This window comes from Chelonia mydas, chromosome 9 (assembly GCF_015237465.2).
Source record: "Chelonia mydas isolate rCheMyd1 chromosome 9, rCheMyd1.pri.v2, whole genome shotgun sequence".
Lineage (NCBI taxonomy): Eukaryota > Metazoa > Chordata > Testudines > Cheloniidae > Chelonia > Chelonia mydas.
This window is the reverse complement of record NC_057855.1, coordinates 31983913-32002289: the sequence shown is the minus strand read 5'-3', so window position 1 is coordinate 32002289 and position 18377 is coordinate 31983913. Positions and strand designations below refer to the sequence as shown.

Below are 18377 nucleotides of genomic sequence, written 5' to 3'. Positions count from 1 at the left end.
TTCCTATTATTGACACTTATAGTTAAGGTTGCCCAATAGTTCCCATTAAAAGACCTTTTTTAGGTTGCTATTGTCTGCAGGACTCTTGCCTCAGTTGCTGCAGAAGTTGGAAGACGTGGAATGAATGAGGCAGGTGGCTGCAGGAAGAGAAAGGATGGTCTCCTGGTTAAGGCAGCTGAATGCTGCACTGGAGAACTTGATTCTACCCCTGCGCTATCCATATGGTCACACATAGAAGCTGTGCAGGGCTGGAGTTACTATGTGATGATGGACAAGTCACCTAAATGTTGGTTGCCCACTAACTGCGTTCCTCATTTTTTGGGCGTCCAACATGACACACATGGGGGCCAGATGAGCGCTCAGATCTGCAACTTAAGTTGATGAAGTGTGCTTTAAACATACGATATGCTATAAAAATGCTACCAATTCTGGAAAATCAGAGCCAAGGTGTCAGAAGTTAGGCATCCAAAATTAACACACACTTGACAATTTTAGCCTCTCTCTCTGTGCATCAGGGTATATTTACACAGGGAAATGAATAAGCATTAGTTATATCAGTATAATTAAACTGCTCTACAATTACTCTTGTGGACACTCTTATTTGGAATAACTGTGGCCTTTTTTCAGTTTAGTTTATGTTGCTTCAAAAACCAAAACCAAAAAGAGGCCAGTTATTCCTAATAAGTGTTTATAAGAGTAGCTACAACAGTATTATCATGTTGGTATAGCAATGTAAAAATTAATTTCCTGGTGTAGACAAACCCTCATTTTCCCATCCATAAACAGGTGATAATACCACCATCTATTCTCACAGGGGTGCTGTCAGATAAATTCATTCTTAAAAAGAACAGGAGTACTTGTGGCACCTTAGAGACTAACAAATTTATTTGAGCATAAGCTTTCGTGGGCTACAGCCCACTTCATCAGATGCATAGAATGGAACATATAGTAAGAAAATATATATACATACAGAGAACATGAAAAGGTGGAAGTTGCCATACTAACTCTAAGAGGCTAATTAAGATGAGCTATTGTCAGCAGTAGGAAAAAAAAAAAAAAACTTTTGTAGTGATAATCAGAATGGCCCATTTCAGACAGTTGACAAGAAGGTGAGAGGATACTTAACATGGGGAAATAGATTCAATTTGTATAATGACCCAGCCATTCCCAGTCTCTATTCAAGCCCAAGTTAATGGTATCTAGTTTGCAAATTAATTCCAGTTCAGCAGTTTCTCATTGGAGTCTGTTTTTGAAGCTTTTCTGTTGCAAAATTGCCACCTTTAAGTCTGTTACTGATGTCAGATTTGTGTCTGGCACATGATGGCATATATCATATTGGTAGATGTGCAGGTGAACTAGCCCCTGATGGCGTGGCTCATGTGATTAGGTCCTATGATGGCGTCACTTGAATAGATATGTGGACAGAGTTGGCATTGGGCTTTGTTGCAAGGATAGGTAGGTTCCTGGGTTAGTGTTTTTGTTGTGTGGTTGCTGGTGAGTAATTGCTTCAGGTTAGGGGGCTGTCTGTAAGCGAGGGCTGGTCTGTCTCCCAAGATCTGTGAGATCTCACAGATCTTGGGATCACTCTCACAGCCACGCCATCCGGGGCTCGTTCACCTGCACATCTACCAATGTGATATATGCCATCATGTGCGAGCAATGCCCCCTCTGCCATGTACATTAGCCACACCGGACAGTCTCTACGCAAAAGAATAAATGGACACAAATCTGACATCAGGAATCATAACATTCAAAAACCAATAGGAGAACACTTCAACCTCTCCGGTCTCTCAGTAACAGACTTAAAGGTGGCAATTTTGCAACAGAAAAGCTTCAAAAACAGACTCCGATGAGAAACTGCTGAACTGGAATTAATTTGCAAACTAGATACCATTAACTTGGGCTTGAATAGAGACTGGGAGTGGCTGGGTCATTACACAAATTGAATCTATTTCCCCATGTTAAATATCCTCTCACCTTCTTGTCAACTGTCTGAAATGGGCCATCCTGATTATCAAAAGTTTTTTTTTCCTCCTGCTGACAATAGCTCATCTTAATTAATAAGCCTCTTAGAGTTGGTATGGCAACTTCCACCTTTTCATGTTCTCTGTATGTATATATAACTTCTTACGATATGTTCCATTCTATGCATCTAATGAAGTGGGCTGTAGCCCACGAAAGCTTATGCTCAAATAAATTGGTTAGTCTCTAAGATCTTTTTGCGGATACAGACTAACAGGGCTGCTACTCTGAAATTCATTGTTGTTTGTGAAGTACATCAGGTACTATGGTGAGAGCATCACAGAAACACCCAGGAGGGATTTAATAATTTTGTATTCAGTGTAGGTTTGAATGGTGTGCGGTAAATAAGACCTGAGGCCACACACAATGAGCAGGTAAAAATATTGAATTATCATCTCACTCAATGAAGCAGAGGTCCTATGGAGCAAACAGTAATTTTGTGTTCATGTAATTAAAGACTATCATAATATATACATACAAGAGGGGGTGAATTAAGATTATACAGGCAACTTTAATTATGGCAGGTGGTAAAGCAGAAAAACCACCCTCATCAGCATGGAAAGGGTTAAAGAGAGCCTTTGGGTCCAGCTAGCCTCATCCTGTTACACCTGCAGCCAATGCCAGGTTGGGAGGGGAGAAAAAAGGATGGAGCCTGGTTCACTTTGGGGCTGACTGGCGAAGAGGCAGGAACGAGTTGCTTGCCTACTTGAGGGAAGGATCACTAGCTTGCTACCCAAGGCAGCCACCAGGAACCAAACACTGTCTTCCTGGCCAAATGAGATGGAGAAAGAGGCCGAGCAGCACCCGGCCTAACAGGAACCTGGGTGACCGAAGCGCAGAGACCTTGTTGGAGGTTCCAACCCCACCAAACTTATGGATGCCTTACCCAGAGGAACCTGGGACTGTAGTAGGATGCTGTCTAGGGTCCATCAGGGGGCATTACTAGAGACAAGCCACCATAGAACTACAATTATAGGGGGCATGCCCCAAACTGAAGTGACAGCAGTAGAAAATAGCCCAGGGACAGACTCCCCGCTTGGAGGTCCCCTACTAAGGGATTGACTTACACAGGGCCCTAGGCTGGGAGATGGTGGAGTAGGAAGGCCCGAGTCCCCCAGTCCTCCTGCCTTAATGACTGAGGCACCTATGCCACAGAAGTGGGGAGCAAGAAAAGCACTCCAACCACTAGTCCAACTGTCCCTCTAAGCTCCCTGTTACATGGCATTTCCTAAATTGTGAGTGCCTGATTTTACAATCATAATGTTCTTCTAATTGTAGGATTTTTAAGTAATTTCCTAGGTTTTTAAAAAAGTAAAAGGTGAAAATAAAACAAATTCCAACATGTGGAACAATATGATTCATCAGCAGAATTACATCCTTCATATCCACAGCACAGATCTCTGCCACTTGAACTAACAGAGTAACTGACAGCAGCAATAGGTTGTCATGCTCTGTTTGAGCAGTCTTTAGAGGGAGATGAGGCAAACATTTTCTCAATGGGTTTCACAGTTGTTGGCTGACAGCAGTAAAATGTGGAGATGTAGGAATTCTGGGCTCTATGTCAGGTTCTGAGGGAAGTATACTGTTGTGGTTACATATCCTTCTGACCCATCTCCCACCAAACCTGAACTCTTTCTCCTGGCTCATCTGGCCTGTCCTTGTCCATGTCTCTCCCCACAGATGCCCGCAAGCTCCTCGTCCCAATCCCCATCCGCTATCATACCTCAACACTGTTCCCCCATTGCCTTGTCCCAGTCTTCCTTTTCACCACCCCACAGACCCAGCTGCTCACCCCTCAGCATTTTGGTCATGCTGTTTCCTCCTCCTTGCTGCTTGGGTGTCTGCAGGGAGACCACTGACAACACAGAAGAGAATCTCTCCCTGCTCTCAATTCCCGGATGCAGCACAACAATGGTCCCTGGCTGCTGAGAGGAGCAATTTCACAGAAAGTTCTACTCATCCTTTAGAGTCTTAGGATAGAGCAGGCCCAATACAGATGGAATCTTTGGAAAATTTGTTACCAAACCTTAACAAGTTTCTACTGAGCACGTGTGAAACGAGGTTTTCAAAGGTTTCAGAGTAGCAGCCGTGTTAGTCTGTATTCGCAAAAAGAAAAAGGAGTACTAGTGGCACCTTAGAGACTAACCAATTTATTTGAGCATAAGCTTTAGTGAGCTACAATTCATTTCATCGGATGCATTCAGTGGAAAATACAGTGAGGAGATTTATATACACACAGAACATGAAAAAATGGGTGTTATCATACACACTATAAGGAGAGTGACACATCCACTCCCAGTCTCTATTCAAGCCTAAGTTAATTGTATCCAGTTTGCAAATTAATTCCAAGTCAGCAGTCTCTAGTTGGAGTCTCTTTTTGAAGTTTTTTTTGTTGAAGAATTGCCCCTTTTAAGTCTGTAATCGAGTGACCAAAGAGATTGAAATGTTCTCCAACCGGTTTTTGAATGTTATGATTCTTGACGTCTGATTTGTGTCCATTTATTCTTTTACGTAGAGACTGTCCAGTTTGGCCAACGTACATGGCAGAGGGGCATTTCTGGCACATGGTAGCATATATCACATGTACATTGGTCAAACTGGACAGTCTCTACGTAAAAGAATAAATGGACACAAATCAGATGTCAAGAATTATAACATTCATAAACCAGCCGGAGAACACTTCAATCTCTCTGGTCACTTGATTACAGACCTAAAGGTCGCAATATTACAACAAAAAGACTTCAAAAACAGACTCCAACGAGAGACTGCTGAATTGGAATTAATTTGCAAACTGGATACAATTAACTTAGGCTTGAATAGAGACTGGGAGTGGATGTGTCATTACACAAAGTAAAACTATTTCCCCATGTTTATTTCCCTCCCCCACCACCCACTGCTCCTCAGACATTCCTGTTAACTGCTGGAAATAGCCCACCTTGATTACCACTACAAAAGATTTTCTCCCCCCCCCCCTGCCCCGCCCCGCCCTCCTGCTGGTAATAGCTCATCTTAAGTGATCACTCTCCTTACAGCGTGTATGATAACACCCATTTTTTCATGTTCTGTGTGTATATAAATCTCCTCACTGTATTTTCCACTGAATGCATCTGATGAAGTGAGCTGTAGCTCACGGAAGCTTATGCTCAAATAAATTGGTTAGTCTCTAAGGTGCCACTAGTACTCCTTTTCTTTTTGAGGTTTTCAAAGGCTCACAACCTGGCCAAATTTGGACAGATTTTCCTGGACGTTCCAAAAGGCACATCGCTGACACAAGAATGATGCCCTTGCCAAATTTCAATTCCTGCTCTACAGCAAAGAGGTGCTACCGCCGGGGTTCCTTAACTTTTTGCCAGCACAACCCCATTTTAATTAACTATTTCCTTCCAGATCCCCAGACAGCATGAAGGAAGCCATTCTAACAAACAAAATGGTGTCCTCCATGTGGTTTGACCTGACACACGTGGTGCTTATGAGGTCATGCTGTATAAAGGATGCTATTTTGCTCTTCCAAATGGCTTCCTCCATGCTGTCTTGGGTCCTGGAAGGAAATTAATTAGTTAAAATGGGGTCATATGTATGGTATGTGCGAGGTCACGCTGCCTGTAGGATACCACTATAGACCAAAACAGTGTCCCCTAAGCTTGTGAACTGACCCCCAGTTTGGGAACCGCTATGCTACAGTTTCTCAATGAAACAATTGGAAGAATTTTTTAACACGACCAAAGCAAAAGTATTTTTCCCTAACCTCATGCTCAGAAGTGACAAAAAATTTTGCTGAATTTTTGAAAAAAAAATTTAGTCTGAGGCAGATAACCAGCATGGAAAATTTCAGCTAAAATGGTTATAGATAGGCAAAATTATAAGAACCTAAAAAAAGGGTCTTATGATGGAAAGTGTCTGGCAACCCCAGTTACAGGCATCACTACCTGCACACCCTGAATATTGCAGAGAAAATTAATAAAACCGAATTTGTTCTGACTTCTATTAAAGAAAACCTGAGAGTGAAAGTTCAACACCAACTCATATTCACCAATGCAGATTTAGAATCCATATCACTTTTGAAGTTACATCAATAGGAAAGCTACTCTTAGGGCTGTTATCCACTTTTCAGTAATGGAATGTTCACAAAAAGACAAACTGAATAACAAAGTTCTAGAGCATGTCTGTTTTAATTGAACTCACAAACACCGAACAAAATTTATGACTTGTGATATTAAAAATAATACAAACATACCGAATATTTCTAAGTGGAACCCGCATCTGTTTCACAATGGTATCATACAGCTGTTTGTTTCTTTAAAAAAATATTTATAGATATTAATGTTGTGTTTATACATAATGTATATTCTAAAAACTGTGTTCAATATCTATACAGTATGCAAGGAGATTATATGACAAAATGTGACAGCAGTTTTGTCAAATTTGCCTGCGACAGTTGACAAGTTCCCAGCATGGACTGAATGATTAAAAAATGAATGGAGACTGGTTTCTGTTACACACCATTATGATAGTATTCATGCGGCCCTGTCAGGATCAGGACCAACTGTGCTAGGCACTGTGTAAGGAGATATGGTTCCTGCCCCAAAGTGCTTACAGTTTATTTAAGACAAGTTACAGCAGGTGGATGCAACATACAACCTTAAGAACTGGAAGTACAGAAAAACATTAACCCTAGCCCCAACTGCTTTTTAAAGGGAGACAAAATGCTACAAAATGGAGGTTACTTACTGTAACTGGAGGTTCTTTAAGATGCATGTATTCCACACCTGGGTATGCATGCTCACCTTGCACTTGAGTCTGGAATTTCTTCAAAGCAGTGTCCGCCTGTATACAGTAACTCTCCTCATGCTCCCGACTGAGGGTATAAGAGGCAGTGCTGGTTAACACCTCTCCATTTTCTCTTCTTACAACAATCCAAATGGATCCTAAGCAGAGGGGATGGAGGGTGGGTAGTGAAATACTGACAGAGACCAAATTTTTCGATGACCCTCCAGTTACAGTAAATAATCTCCATTTGTTCTTTGAGGGATGGTCCCTATTGTATATTCCATACATGGGTGACTGTCAAGCAGCGTTCTGACCTGAGGAGGGTGCAAGGAAACTGGTAGAAGAGATGTTTTTAGTGCTGCAGTTCTATGGCTGCATCCATCTTTGCTGCTTGGGTTAGAGCATAGTGTGACGTGAAAGTATGGATGGAATTCCAAGTCGCTGCTCTGCAGATATCCTGCAGTGCCTTTGTGGAGTAGGCTGTGATATGCTCAGGAGGGGGAAACTGCTATTTTTGCAGTACTCTAAGATCCATCCTGAAACCCATTTAGAAATCCTCAGAGGATATGGCTTATCCCTGCAACCTTTCTGCCAAGGCTCCCGAGACTTTTCCTGGATTTGGTGGGCAATGAAGATCGTGTCAGTTGTCCTGCAGGATGGTCTAAAACCGCACTGAGATTCCGGCAATATTCCCTCAGAAAGGGGAAGTAATCGGATAAGAGGATACAGGAAAGAATCTTCCCTGCTGTAGACAGCAAGCCAATGTCTTGATAATTTCCACACTTCAATTCATCTCCTTTCTTAAAGATTTTAACCATGTTGGCATTTCTCAAGTCTCCCGGAATCTTCTCATCATACCAGATATGAAGAAAAAGTTTGTGGAGCATCCCTACCAGCAAAGTCAGGATCTGTACATGGCCTTCATCGATTTGACAAAGGCCTTCAATTCAGTGAACCGTGAAGCCCCGTGAAAGGTGCTGACCAGATTTGGCTGCCCTCCCAAATTTATTAAGGTCCTAACGCTTGCTCCCGTTCTCTGTAATGGCATGGAGACAGATCCTTTTGCCATCAAAACTGGGGTTAGGCAAGGATGCATTATTGCCCCAACTCTGTTCTCCATCTATTTAGCAGTCATTTTGGTCCTTGTTAAAGACTGCCTCCCCAGTGGAGTTGACATTCAATACAGAATGGAAGGGCGACTTTTTCATCTTCAACGTCTCTATTTGAAGTCTAAAGTTCATAGGGCGTCCATTACTGATCTTCAGTATGCTGATGACTGTGCCATCCTCATGCACACTGTGAAATGACCTTCACTCCACACTGAATTTTTTTGCACAAGATTACCAAAGCCTAGGACTCTCACTCAATATTGAGATGACTGAAGTGCTCCATCAACCTGCTTCAGGCCTTACACATGACCCACCACAAATCACCTTTGAGGAACAGACTTTGGAGGCAGTCGAGCATTTCTGCTACCTCTGTAGCCAACTTTCTCAAAATGCAAAAACTGACAGTGAGATCCAGCACAGGATCCAGTGTGCAAGTTCTTCCTTTGGGAAATGGTTCTGATGCATTTTCATGGACCATGACCCACCAAGATCCAGGTTTATAAGATAATTGTTACAACGAGGTGGCTACTCCTTTATGGATTCGAAACTTAGGTGACCTACTGACAGCACCTCAAGAGTCTGGAGAGGACCACCAATGATGCCTCCAGAAGATCCTTCGCATCAAGTGGGAAGATCGCTGCACAAACGCTAGCATCCTCACTGAAGCCAATGTCACCAGCACTGAAGCAACGATCCTCATGCACCAACTCTGCTGGGCTGGACGTTGTGTGCGGATACCAGACTCTCGCTTCCCGCAACAAATCCTCTACTCTCAGGCCACACATGGTCAGAGATCATGTGGTGGTCAGAGGAAATGCTATAAAGACTCACCAAAATCGTATTTCAAGAAAACTGATGTGCATATCACAAGCTGGGAGGAGCAAGCCACCAACTGACCTCAGTGGTGCCACATCTTCCATCAGGCAGTGGCCCACTTTGAGGAGAAGCATTTTGCCCTTGAAGCTGAAAAGAGAGAGAAGAAAGGGGAAATTTCTTTTTTTCTACCAGCAGGCAGCTGACCCACCACGAAATGTTTGTTCCTACTGCGGTCAGATCTGTGGTTCCAGGATTGGACTCCTGAGTCATTTCAGAACCCACATGTAAATCTGGGGTAGAGATCATCCTTGGACCGAGGGATTGCCAATGATGATGACCTGCCAAGGCAACAAAGAGTCTTGGAGATTTTCTAATGGGTTTGGTTCCCTGCAGGTAGAATGCCAGAGTGTGCCTGAATCCAAGGAGAAGAGACTTCTCTCTTTTGAAGAAGCATGGGGTTTTGGGAAGAATACAGGTAAGTATATTAATTGATGTGGAACTCAGACAAAACCTTGGTGAGGAATCTGGGGTGTAATTTAAGGGAAATCTTGTGAAATTCTGTATAAGTAGGGTCTGACATCATGGTTCCCAGCTCACTGACCCTTTTTACCAAAGTGATGGCTAATAAAGAATGTCACCTTAATGGGCAGGTGGGTCATGGCACATGTCACCAACGGTCTGAAGGGTGGGCCCTAGAGCATTAAAGGACAAAGTTAAGGTCCCACTGAGGTGCAGGTTTAATGACCGGGGGGAAGGTCCTGACCACATCCTTCATAAATCAACTGTGATCAGGGGTATGAAGATAGAACATCCTTCCACCAGCTGGAGAAGGCACTAATTTCTGCTAGGTGTACTTATAGTGAACTGAGGTCTAAGCCTGCGACCTTTAAGAAGAAGAGATAGTCTAGGATAACTGAAATGCCCACAATATCAAGTGAATGCTTCTGGTGATGCACCCAGGCCAAAAATCTCTGCCATTTAGCTAGGTAGCAGAGTCTACTAGAATCCCTCCTGCTTTGGGTCAGGATTTCCTGAATAGGAGAAGAGTCTGAGTGTTCCGTCTCCAACATCCATCCAAACATCAGGCTGTGAGGTGGAGTGAGTTCAGGATGAGGTGCTTGACTTTTCCCCCATACTGAATTAGGAGACCTTGAAATGCATGGATTCTGATAAGGGGAAATGTGGACATTGTTAGGAGCCCTGTGAACCAGAATTGTTTGGGCTGGTATGGTGCTAGGAGGATGATGATGGCTCGGTTGTGCCGGATGTTTCATATAACTTGCAGTTGTAGAGGGATGGGAAGAAATGTTTATCTGAGGTTGTCTGTCCTGGAGAGCATCACCTTGAGCGTCTTGGCCTCTGGCTCCTTTGGAGCAATACATGGGAAGCTTTCTGTTTGTATGGGATGCAAACAGGTCCCCTAGCAGGGTTCCTATCGTGTGAATATGGTAGTTAGACTGTGTCATGGATCTCCCACTCGTGGCCTGCAGAGAAGCTTCTGCTTAATCTGTCTGCCAGGGAGCTCTGAACAGCCAGGAGGTAGGTGGTGTGTACAGTGATGACTTCTAATAAACCAGTTCCAAAATCTGATCACTTCCAGGCAGAGGAGACGAGATTTCATTCCTCCCTGTTTATATAGACCACTGTGGTGATATCTGCCATTATTAGTATGTGGAGTGAGTGGGTAGAAGGCCTTGCACACCAGTCAGACAGCTCTGAGCTCCAGTAAGCTTATATGTAGCCTAGACTCTCATGGTGTCCAGATACCCTGATCTTTGTGTCAGTTCAAGTGTGTGCCACTACCTGTGAGGGAGGCATCTGTCATGATGGTGGCCCTTGGTATGGAAGAGCTGAAGGGAGACTCTACCATGAATTTGTTCGGGTTGGATCACCAAGCGAGGAAGGTGAGAACTCCAGAGGAAACAGTGATTTTGGAGTTGATGTGATCCCTGTTTGGTTGGTAAATCAAGTGGAGCGAAGCTTATAGATACCGCAAGTGGAGCCTGGTGAAAAGTGTCATGTAAGTGCATGTGGCTATGTAGCCTAACAGGGAGAGACACTGATGCACCATAGTTCGAGATTTGCAGGTGATGAGAGAGATCAGGTTGCTCATCGCATAAAATATGTCTGGAAGGAGGAAAGCTCTCACAGAGACTGAGTCCAGACATGCTCCTCTAAAATGTATTGTCCTCACGGGTGACAAACACCTAAGGTGGCAGAGGCTCTGAAAAAACTATTGCTGATATGACCTCTTGGTGAGATCAGCTTACCAGGAGCCAGTCGTCCAGGTATGGAAATACTGTATATCCCTGACATCTCATCTGGACTGCTACCGCTGGGAAAACTTTAATGGTGACTCCCATGGAAATCAATTCCTGGGGAGGTCATAACTGGATAGTGTGACAAAGCTCTGTCCTTGCCTCCGTGGGTTCCGCGTTTCCTGGCGGACTTCGCTAGCCTCAGAGGCTCACTATGACCCTCCACGTAACCCTTCTTTCTCTGGAGACAAGGGTCACAGTCTACTGAGCCATTTTCATCATAAGCCAGCAAGGGAGGTGAGGAGAACTTATCCTTCCTTGCACAGTCTGTTGTCTCCCAGTCTCAGTGATTAATCAGGGGGCAAAGGTGGGGCGGGGGGAGAGCCCGGGCCCACCCTCTACTCCGGGCTCCAGCCCAGGGACCCTAATAGTATCAGCTAGGGTAGCTTACCTTTTAGAAACATGACATGTACAATTCCCTGGGCTACTTCCCCCACAGCAGCCCTCACTTCCTCAAGCTCCACTCCACTTCCTCAAGCTTCACCCTTATCTCAGGGCCTCCTTCCTTGAGCCTGATATGGTGTGTACTACTCAGCCTCTCCAACAGCACAACTTCCTTCTACAGCTCCTGACATTCACACCCACCTGACTGACTGGGAGGCTTTTAACTAGTTTCAGCCAGCCCCTGATTGGCTTCAGGAGTCCCAATCAACCTAGCATTCTCCCTGCCTTCTGGAAAGTTCTTAATTGGCCCCAGGTGTCTGAAATGGAAGCTGCTCCAGGTCAATTAACTTAACCTGGTACCAGGGATTTGTTTAGCCTGGAGCTAATATATATCTATCTCCCACTACTTTTCTGTGGGCATCTGGCCTTGCCCCGTCACATATCCTCCCCCTCTGCTCAACACCATAGAGTTGGGCAACTTGGAACGCCAGGCAGTATGATCGTGACAGACCATAAGCGTTGCCATGGTGACATCCAGCCCTGTGCTGTATGCGGAACTGGAATAGTTGGAGGAATAAGAACCACCTGGTGACTCTTGCATTCTTTTCCTTATTCCGCTGCATCCACTGGAGGGGTGCATGGTCCGTCACAAAAGTAAATCGCCGGCCTAAGAGGTAATAACGCAGTGTCTCCATAGCCCATTTGACAGCAAGGCATTCTCTCTCGACTACTGTGTATTTCTGTTCTCTTGGGAGAAGCTTTCTGCTTAGGTAAAGGATCGGGTGTTCCTCTTCTCCCACCATTTGCGATAGAACTGCTCCCAACCCCACCTCGGAAGCGTCTGTTTGTAAAATAAATTCCCTGTTAAAGTCCCGGGCTATGAGTACGGGGTCATTACAGAGGGCCATCCGAAGGTCTGTAAATGCCCCCTCTGATGCGTCGGTCCACTTTACCATGTCTGGACCTCGGGCCTTCATCAGGTCCGTTAGGGGACTTGCCCTAGTGGCGAAGTGGGGAATAAACTGTCGGTAGTAGCCTACCATGCCTAGGAACGCATGGACCTGCTTCTTTCGGGTCGGCCAGGGCCAGTTTTGAATTGCCTCTAGCTTATTCGTTTGGGGCTTCACTATGCCCCTTCCCATAATATATCCCAGGTACCTAGCCTCTGCTAGCCCTATGGCGCATTTAGCGGGATTAGCAGTGAGGCCAGCCCGCCTTAAGGTGCGCAGTACTGCCTCAACTTTCTCCAAGTGGGTTCCTCAGTCTGGCGTATAGATGACGACATCATCTAGGTATGCAGTTGCATAACTAGTATGGGGGCGCAGCAGTTTATCCATGAGGCGCTGGAATGTGGCTGGGGCCCCATGTAGCCCAAAAGGGAGGACGGTGTACTGGAATAGCCCATCCGGGGTGGAGAATGCTGTCTTTTCTTTAGCTTCTTTGGTCAGAGGAATCTGTCAGTACCCTTTTGTCAGATCCAGTGTAGTCAAGAATCGGGCACTCCCCAGTCGGTCAACCAGTTCGTCGATGCGTGGTACGGGGTATGCATCAAACTGGGATATTTCATTCAGTCGGCGAAAGTCATTACAGAATCTCATGGTACCGTCAGGTTTAGGCACTAGAACAATTGGACTGGACCACTGACTAAGATTCTTCAATAACCCTTAATTCTAACATTTTCTTTACTTCGGCCTTGATTTCTTCTCTTTTGGCCGCTGGGATTCGGTAGAGTCTCAATGTTACCTTGGCTCCGGGGATCGTACAGATATGGTGATAGGTCTCAGTCATCCGCCCTGGTTTTGTAGAGAACACATCTCTGTTGCAATTAATCATGTCAGCTGTCTCTATCTTTTGGACATGGCCTGATGGTCTTTGTATTGACAAGGGAGTACCAATGATGAATCTGGACTTGCTCTCAGAGATGGGACTGGAGAGCGTTTATCTTTGCCCCCTGGTACTGCAGTTACCAGCAGATCCCTGTTTTTCTGTGCCTTATCCTCCAGCCTGGGAGTCTTCAGTGGAGCTGGTTCCGTGGGTCCCATATGCGACATCTCACCCGACCTGGTCTAACTTGGAGAGGAAACAAGTTTCTTCTGGACAGTCCACTGCAGGGATCAGTCCTACTGCACAGGCTTGTGCTTGGAGGGGCACTGCTAGTCAGCTAGTACAGGGGGGTCTCCCAGGCTTGAGTCAGACCGAGCCTCTTCCTTCAGGAACTTTTTCAATCGGAGCTCTTTGGCCTCTCTAGTTCTGGGTGTGAAGGATTTACAGATAATGAACTTCACAGAGATATGTGCCTCACTCAGACTGTAGAGGCACCAGTGATGCTCACTGCTGATGGAGGAAGAGTGAGGGCAAGAGACTCAGTTCTTGAATCCTGGGATCCTGGGCATAGTCCTGGGATCAGGGAGGATGTCCCTCCAACTGGGGAGTGAGGGCGGGGATATTCTATTCTATACTAAACTATATACTAACTAGAATTCCTAAGCTATGATATAAACTATTTACCATTAAATTTTACAGATTCTGCACTAGTGAAGGAGGACATGATTCCAACTCAGGCCATGCGGTGATAAGTAGGAACTGGGAGGCATCAACACACATTACCTCTGATACCCATGGTCTGGAGCACAAGTAGAGTTACTGTGCCTGTGCAGGTCAACGGACACTGCTTTGAAGAAATTCCAGACTTGGGCACACAGCGCGCATGAGTACTAATATGTGGAATACACATACATAAGGACCATCACTCAAAGAAGTAGTTTAACTTACCCTAATAGTTATAGGGAAAAACATACATCTGAAAGGAAAAGATATATTTGAAGCTTTTTTTGCCAGCTCTTTGGATGAGATTTTCAGCTTTCCATGTATGCAAAAGACACATACCCCAATTCAGCAGCTAATGTATCTTCTGTCTCTCTTATGTATTTTTAAAATGCCTATCACTATGTTATATAAACACGGAGGACCTAAGAATTAACCCAGCAGCCTCCAACTTCATGCCTACTTAAAATAGGTTGAGAGTGAAAAGAGGATTACTTTCCACATAAAGGTAGTGAGGAAACAAGGGCAAACGTCAGGTAGAAGACAGATTTTGGACATGCAGAAGGGCCAAGTCCATTTTAATTTGAGAACTGTTATGCTGGGTCAGTTGTTAACAAAAACAGTAACCCCTGATAAATATACAAAACTTCCTGTCAGTGTCAATAAATATAATAAATTACCACCGTTAGCATTTTATAAATTGCTGAAGTCCATGCATTCATGTAACAAGTGATTATCTGAATTCACACACTGAGTGACCAAAATACAGAATAATTAGATGAGAGGAAAACAGAAATCCTAAAGATAATGAATTAAGAAAGACTGCATTCAATACCTAAAAGCGATAGATTCCAACATAGCTCGTATAAGATGGTTTCTGGTGGTGGAAGGTTTCAGCCCCATAAAGGAAGCACATGCATAAGGATCATTCACAGGAACCTGAAATAAAGGTTTGACAATAAAATGAATTACTGAGTTATATTTGCAGCATTTTGAAAAAGGATACAAGTAGTAAAAAAAAAAAAACAAAAAAACCTTACACATGACAGTTACAGGAAGCGTAATGAGAAGAAGACAATTAAGACATATGTAAGCATTAGATAGTGTTATTTTAGCTGTCTATATTTCAGAAAAATCAGTTTTCAAATCAGTTTCTTTCAATAGCAAAAAGGTTTCCTATTACTGCATTTGTTTTTCCTCCCAGAATTCTGTACATTAAATATCATTCATTGGTACTACCTATAAAAATATACATAGAGTACACATCAACTAAAGTACAAGTGTCTAAGATAGAGTACAGTATTATTAAAGTTGGGGAGGTTTTGGGGGGGGAGGGGGTTACTGATTTTCCCCATACTTTTTGTACAGAAAAATTCTGTAATATAATACAGTAGCCTTGAAGAGGCTAGTCAATTTAAATTACGTAACATAATTGCACTAATGTTTTGAATGACATAATGATGCGACACACTAATTCTGGCTGTCTCATAAAAAAGTCATCTCCTTTCATAGGATGACTGGCAATGGTTTTTGCATCCATCTCTGCGCTCCACTGTTTTGGTGGATTTGAGTGACAGACTGTCATTCTACTTGCCCTTAAATGCATTAAGACAATGTTAAATGTTTTTTCAATTTTAAAAATAACACGACATTTTAAAAAACTTTCCAGGATTTTTATTTAGTTCCCTAAATATCTGCTATACAGAATTCTGAAGTAGCCCTGATTTTAATCATATTGTGACATAAAAAAAACCCCGCAAAACATCACCAAAAAAATCAAGGAAGTATAAATTACTTTAAAGTACAAATATAAGAGTAGGCATCTGTGGGGGAAACTGGGAATGCATTAAAGCCCAACCCTGATGGGTGCTGAACTCTCAAATATTCCCATAGACTTTGATAAGAGTTGTTGATGCTCAGTACTTAAGATGTAAATGAAGCGACAACCCACTTGCCCAGATGAAGGCTAGTATGTTGCACACTGAGACTTAATTCAGAAATTAGTTATGTTTAAAGTCAGTAAAGAATATATTCAGTTCTCCAGTGTACAACCACCTTTTCCAACTTGTCAAGCATTTAAGCCAACCATACTACTAATAAAAGATTCCTTGTTGACAAGTGTGTGGATTGTCAAATATAAGCAAATAAATAGGAAGGAAAGGATTCATGATATATATTAAAGGTGAATGTCTAGAGGACCAGAGCTTTATTCACTTTGTTTAAAAGCTTTATTTGCATTTTTATAACATATCACACATAATATATATGTATGACCTACATAAACTTTAGAACAAAAGTAAGATGAGTGAGTGATAATAAATCAAGGAAATATGCATTTTAAATTTGTACAGCAGGAATGCTTCTGTCCCATTATGAGAAATGCGCCACATCACAGCAACATCATCCAAGTTAAGAAGGGAGAAGCCTTGTCCTCATTCTCATAACAGGAGGTGTCAGAGAAACATTTGACTATCTAGGAAATGAACATATTGCCTCCATAACATGTCCAACCCCTGCTATCCTGATGTCTATGAAACCTAAACAAGCAATCAAATTTAGATTCCTGGAAGATAGTTGGAGCTAACCTGTACAGCAGGGTAGATGTGTCATGGTTGAGCTCCAGAAGTGCTTACTCCACTTCAGGTGCCTACTTCATACCATAAATCTTTTCAGTATTTCACCCTCTTCCCCCCCAACTCCACCCCCCAAACATACACATCGTATAGATACAAAGAATTCATGATTGTATGATGTAGTATAAAAAGTTGTTTAGGAGAACGTTGTGATGGCTGTGTTACTCAAAAACAGCAATGCCTGAGTAAGTTTCTCAGTCATCCTGATTAAGGGATGATCAACCTGTATCATCATGTATTCTATATGTGTCACATATTACAGAATAGTTGTTTTAGAAACATTTAAGAGTTGTTAAAATAATTCATTTCTTTCTGTAAAGTCACAAGTCCAATGGTACAAGGCTTGTAAGGAGCCATAAAAATGTCTCTAAAAATTGCCTAAACTAGCATTTCTACAGTGAAAAATGTCACAACTTTGAAGTTTGATATCTCAAGCCCTTCTGGTGCTGGGAGTTCTGGATCCTAAGAGATCTTTTATTCAATGGTATGGAGTTCCCATTTCTAGTCCTCTCAAGATGAGAGGGCTTTGGGCAGGGGTAATTTTGCGGGGGAAATGGGAAATTGCAAAAAAGTCTGTGAGAAGACGAGTTTTCACACAAGTTGATTAAGAAAATTTGTAAAATGTTGGGATGAAAACTCCTACCTAAATTATTTTAGATATTTATATGGTATTAATTGCAAAGAATAGGAAGACAAGGTTCCTCAAAAAAACATTATTAGTGAATTTTTTAAGGCATGTAACATTTAGGCCTTAAACTATCTGACAGCATCTCTTTAAGCTTTGCAAGTGGGTAAATATAAAGGTCTGGTCTACTCTACAGATGTATAATCGGTATAACTATGTCACTCAGGGAGGAGGTGGGGGGAAATCCACACCCCTGAGCAACATAGTCATACTGACCTCACCCCGCATCTAGACAGTGCTATGCTGGCAGGAGAGCTTCTCCTGCTGACATAGCTACTGCCTCTCAGGAGGTGGATTAACTATGCCGACAGGAGAGCTCTCTCCCATTTGCGTACAGCATCTTCATTAAAGAGCAACAGCGGTGCAGCTGGATGGAGCATTTTAATGTAGACTTGCCCAAAGCAGGACATCAGCTCTGATCACATTAACTGTATCTGCATGCAGGCCATTCTGTACTACCCTTTTTGGCATCTTAAGTAACAACTAGTAATTTCTTTTGATTTACACAAGTGTCAAAAGACATCTAAACTAAGCTGACCCCACCAACAGCCTGCAACACAACTCCCACAAAAAATTTCCATACAAAGCTCAACCTCCATCAAGTCTCTCTCTCTTCAAAAGCCTGAGTAAAACAGGTGTCCTACATAACATGCTCTGAATCTCAGCAGAATCACACAATTCCAGACGAAATGAGAAAATAGCTGAGGGACCCTCATAGAGAACACTTCAGTACCAGCAACCTGTGTTAAATTGAGAAGGATCCAATTCAAATGTCTCTACTGACTAAAATGAAGCAATAGGCATGGGGAGGGAGTTAGTGTCCCAGGTAGAAAGTCCTAAGCCACTGAGAGCTTTATAGGTCAGAAACAGCAAGTCAAACTGCACTCCAACAGGAAACCAGTGCAGATTATAGAATTCTAGTGTCATGTGCTCCCATAAATACCACCTTCAGAAGCTATATCCTTCAACACCTAAGTTTCCAGGCTGATTTGAGCTGAAGCTCTGCATAGAACACACTTAACTAAACCAGTCTTTGTGTGACAAAGGCATGAATCATGGTAATAAGGTCTGCATCCAAAAGAAACAGCTGCAACCTCAC

General features: G+C 43.1%; 1 protein-coding gene across 2 annotated transcripts in view; it reads right to left on the bottom strand.

Annotated features, from left to right (window-relative positions):
• Positions 1–18377, bottom strand: part of TFDP2 (transcription factor Dp-2) — a 259198-nt gene that overhangs the window by 182398 nt on the left and 58423 nt on the right. For both annotated transcript variants that reach the window (XM_007054994.4, XM_043522835.1), the window contains 2 exons: positions 14796–14899; positions 6257–6316 (listed from right to left, as the gene is read on the bottom strand). In XM_007054994.4, the coding sequence (XP_007055056.2) occupies positions 6257–6316; positions 14796–14899 (164 nt within the window). The remainder of the gene's footprint in view (positions 1–6256; positions 6317–14795; positions 14900–18377) is intronic.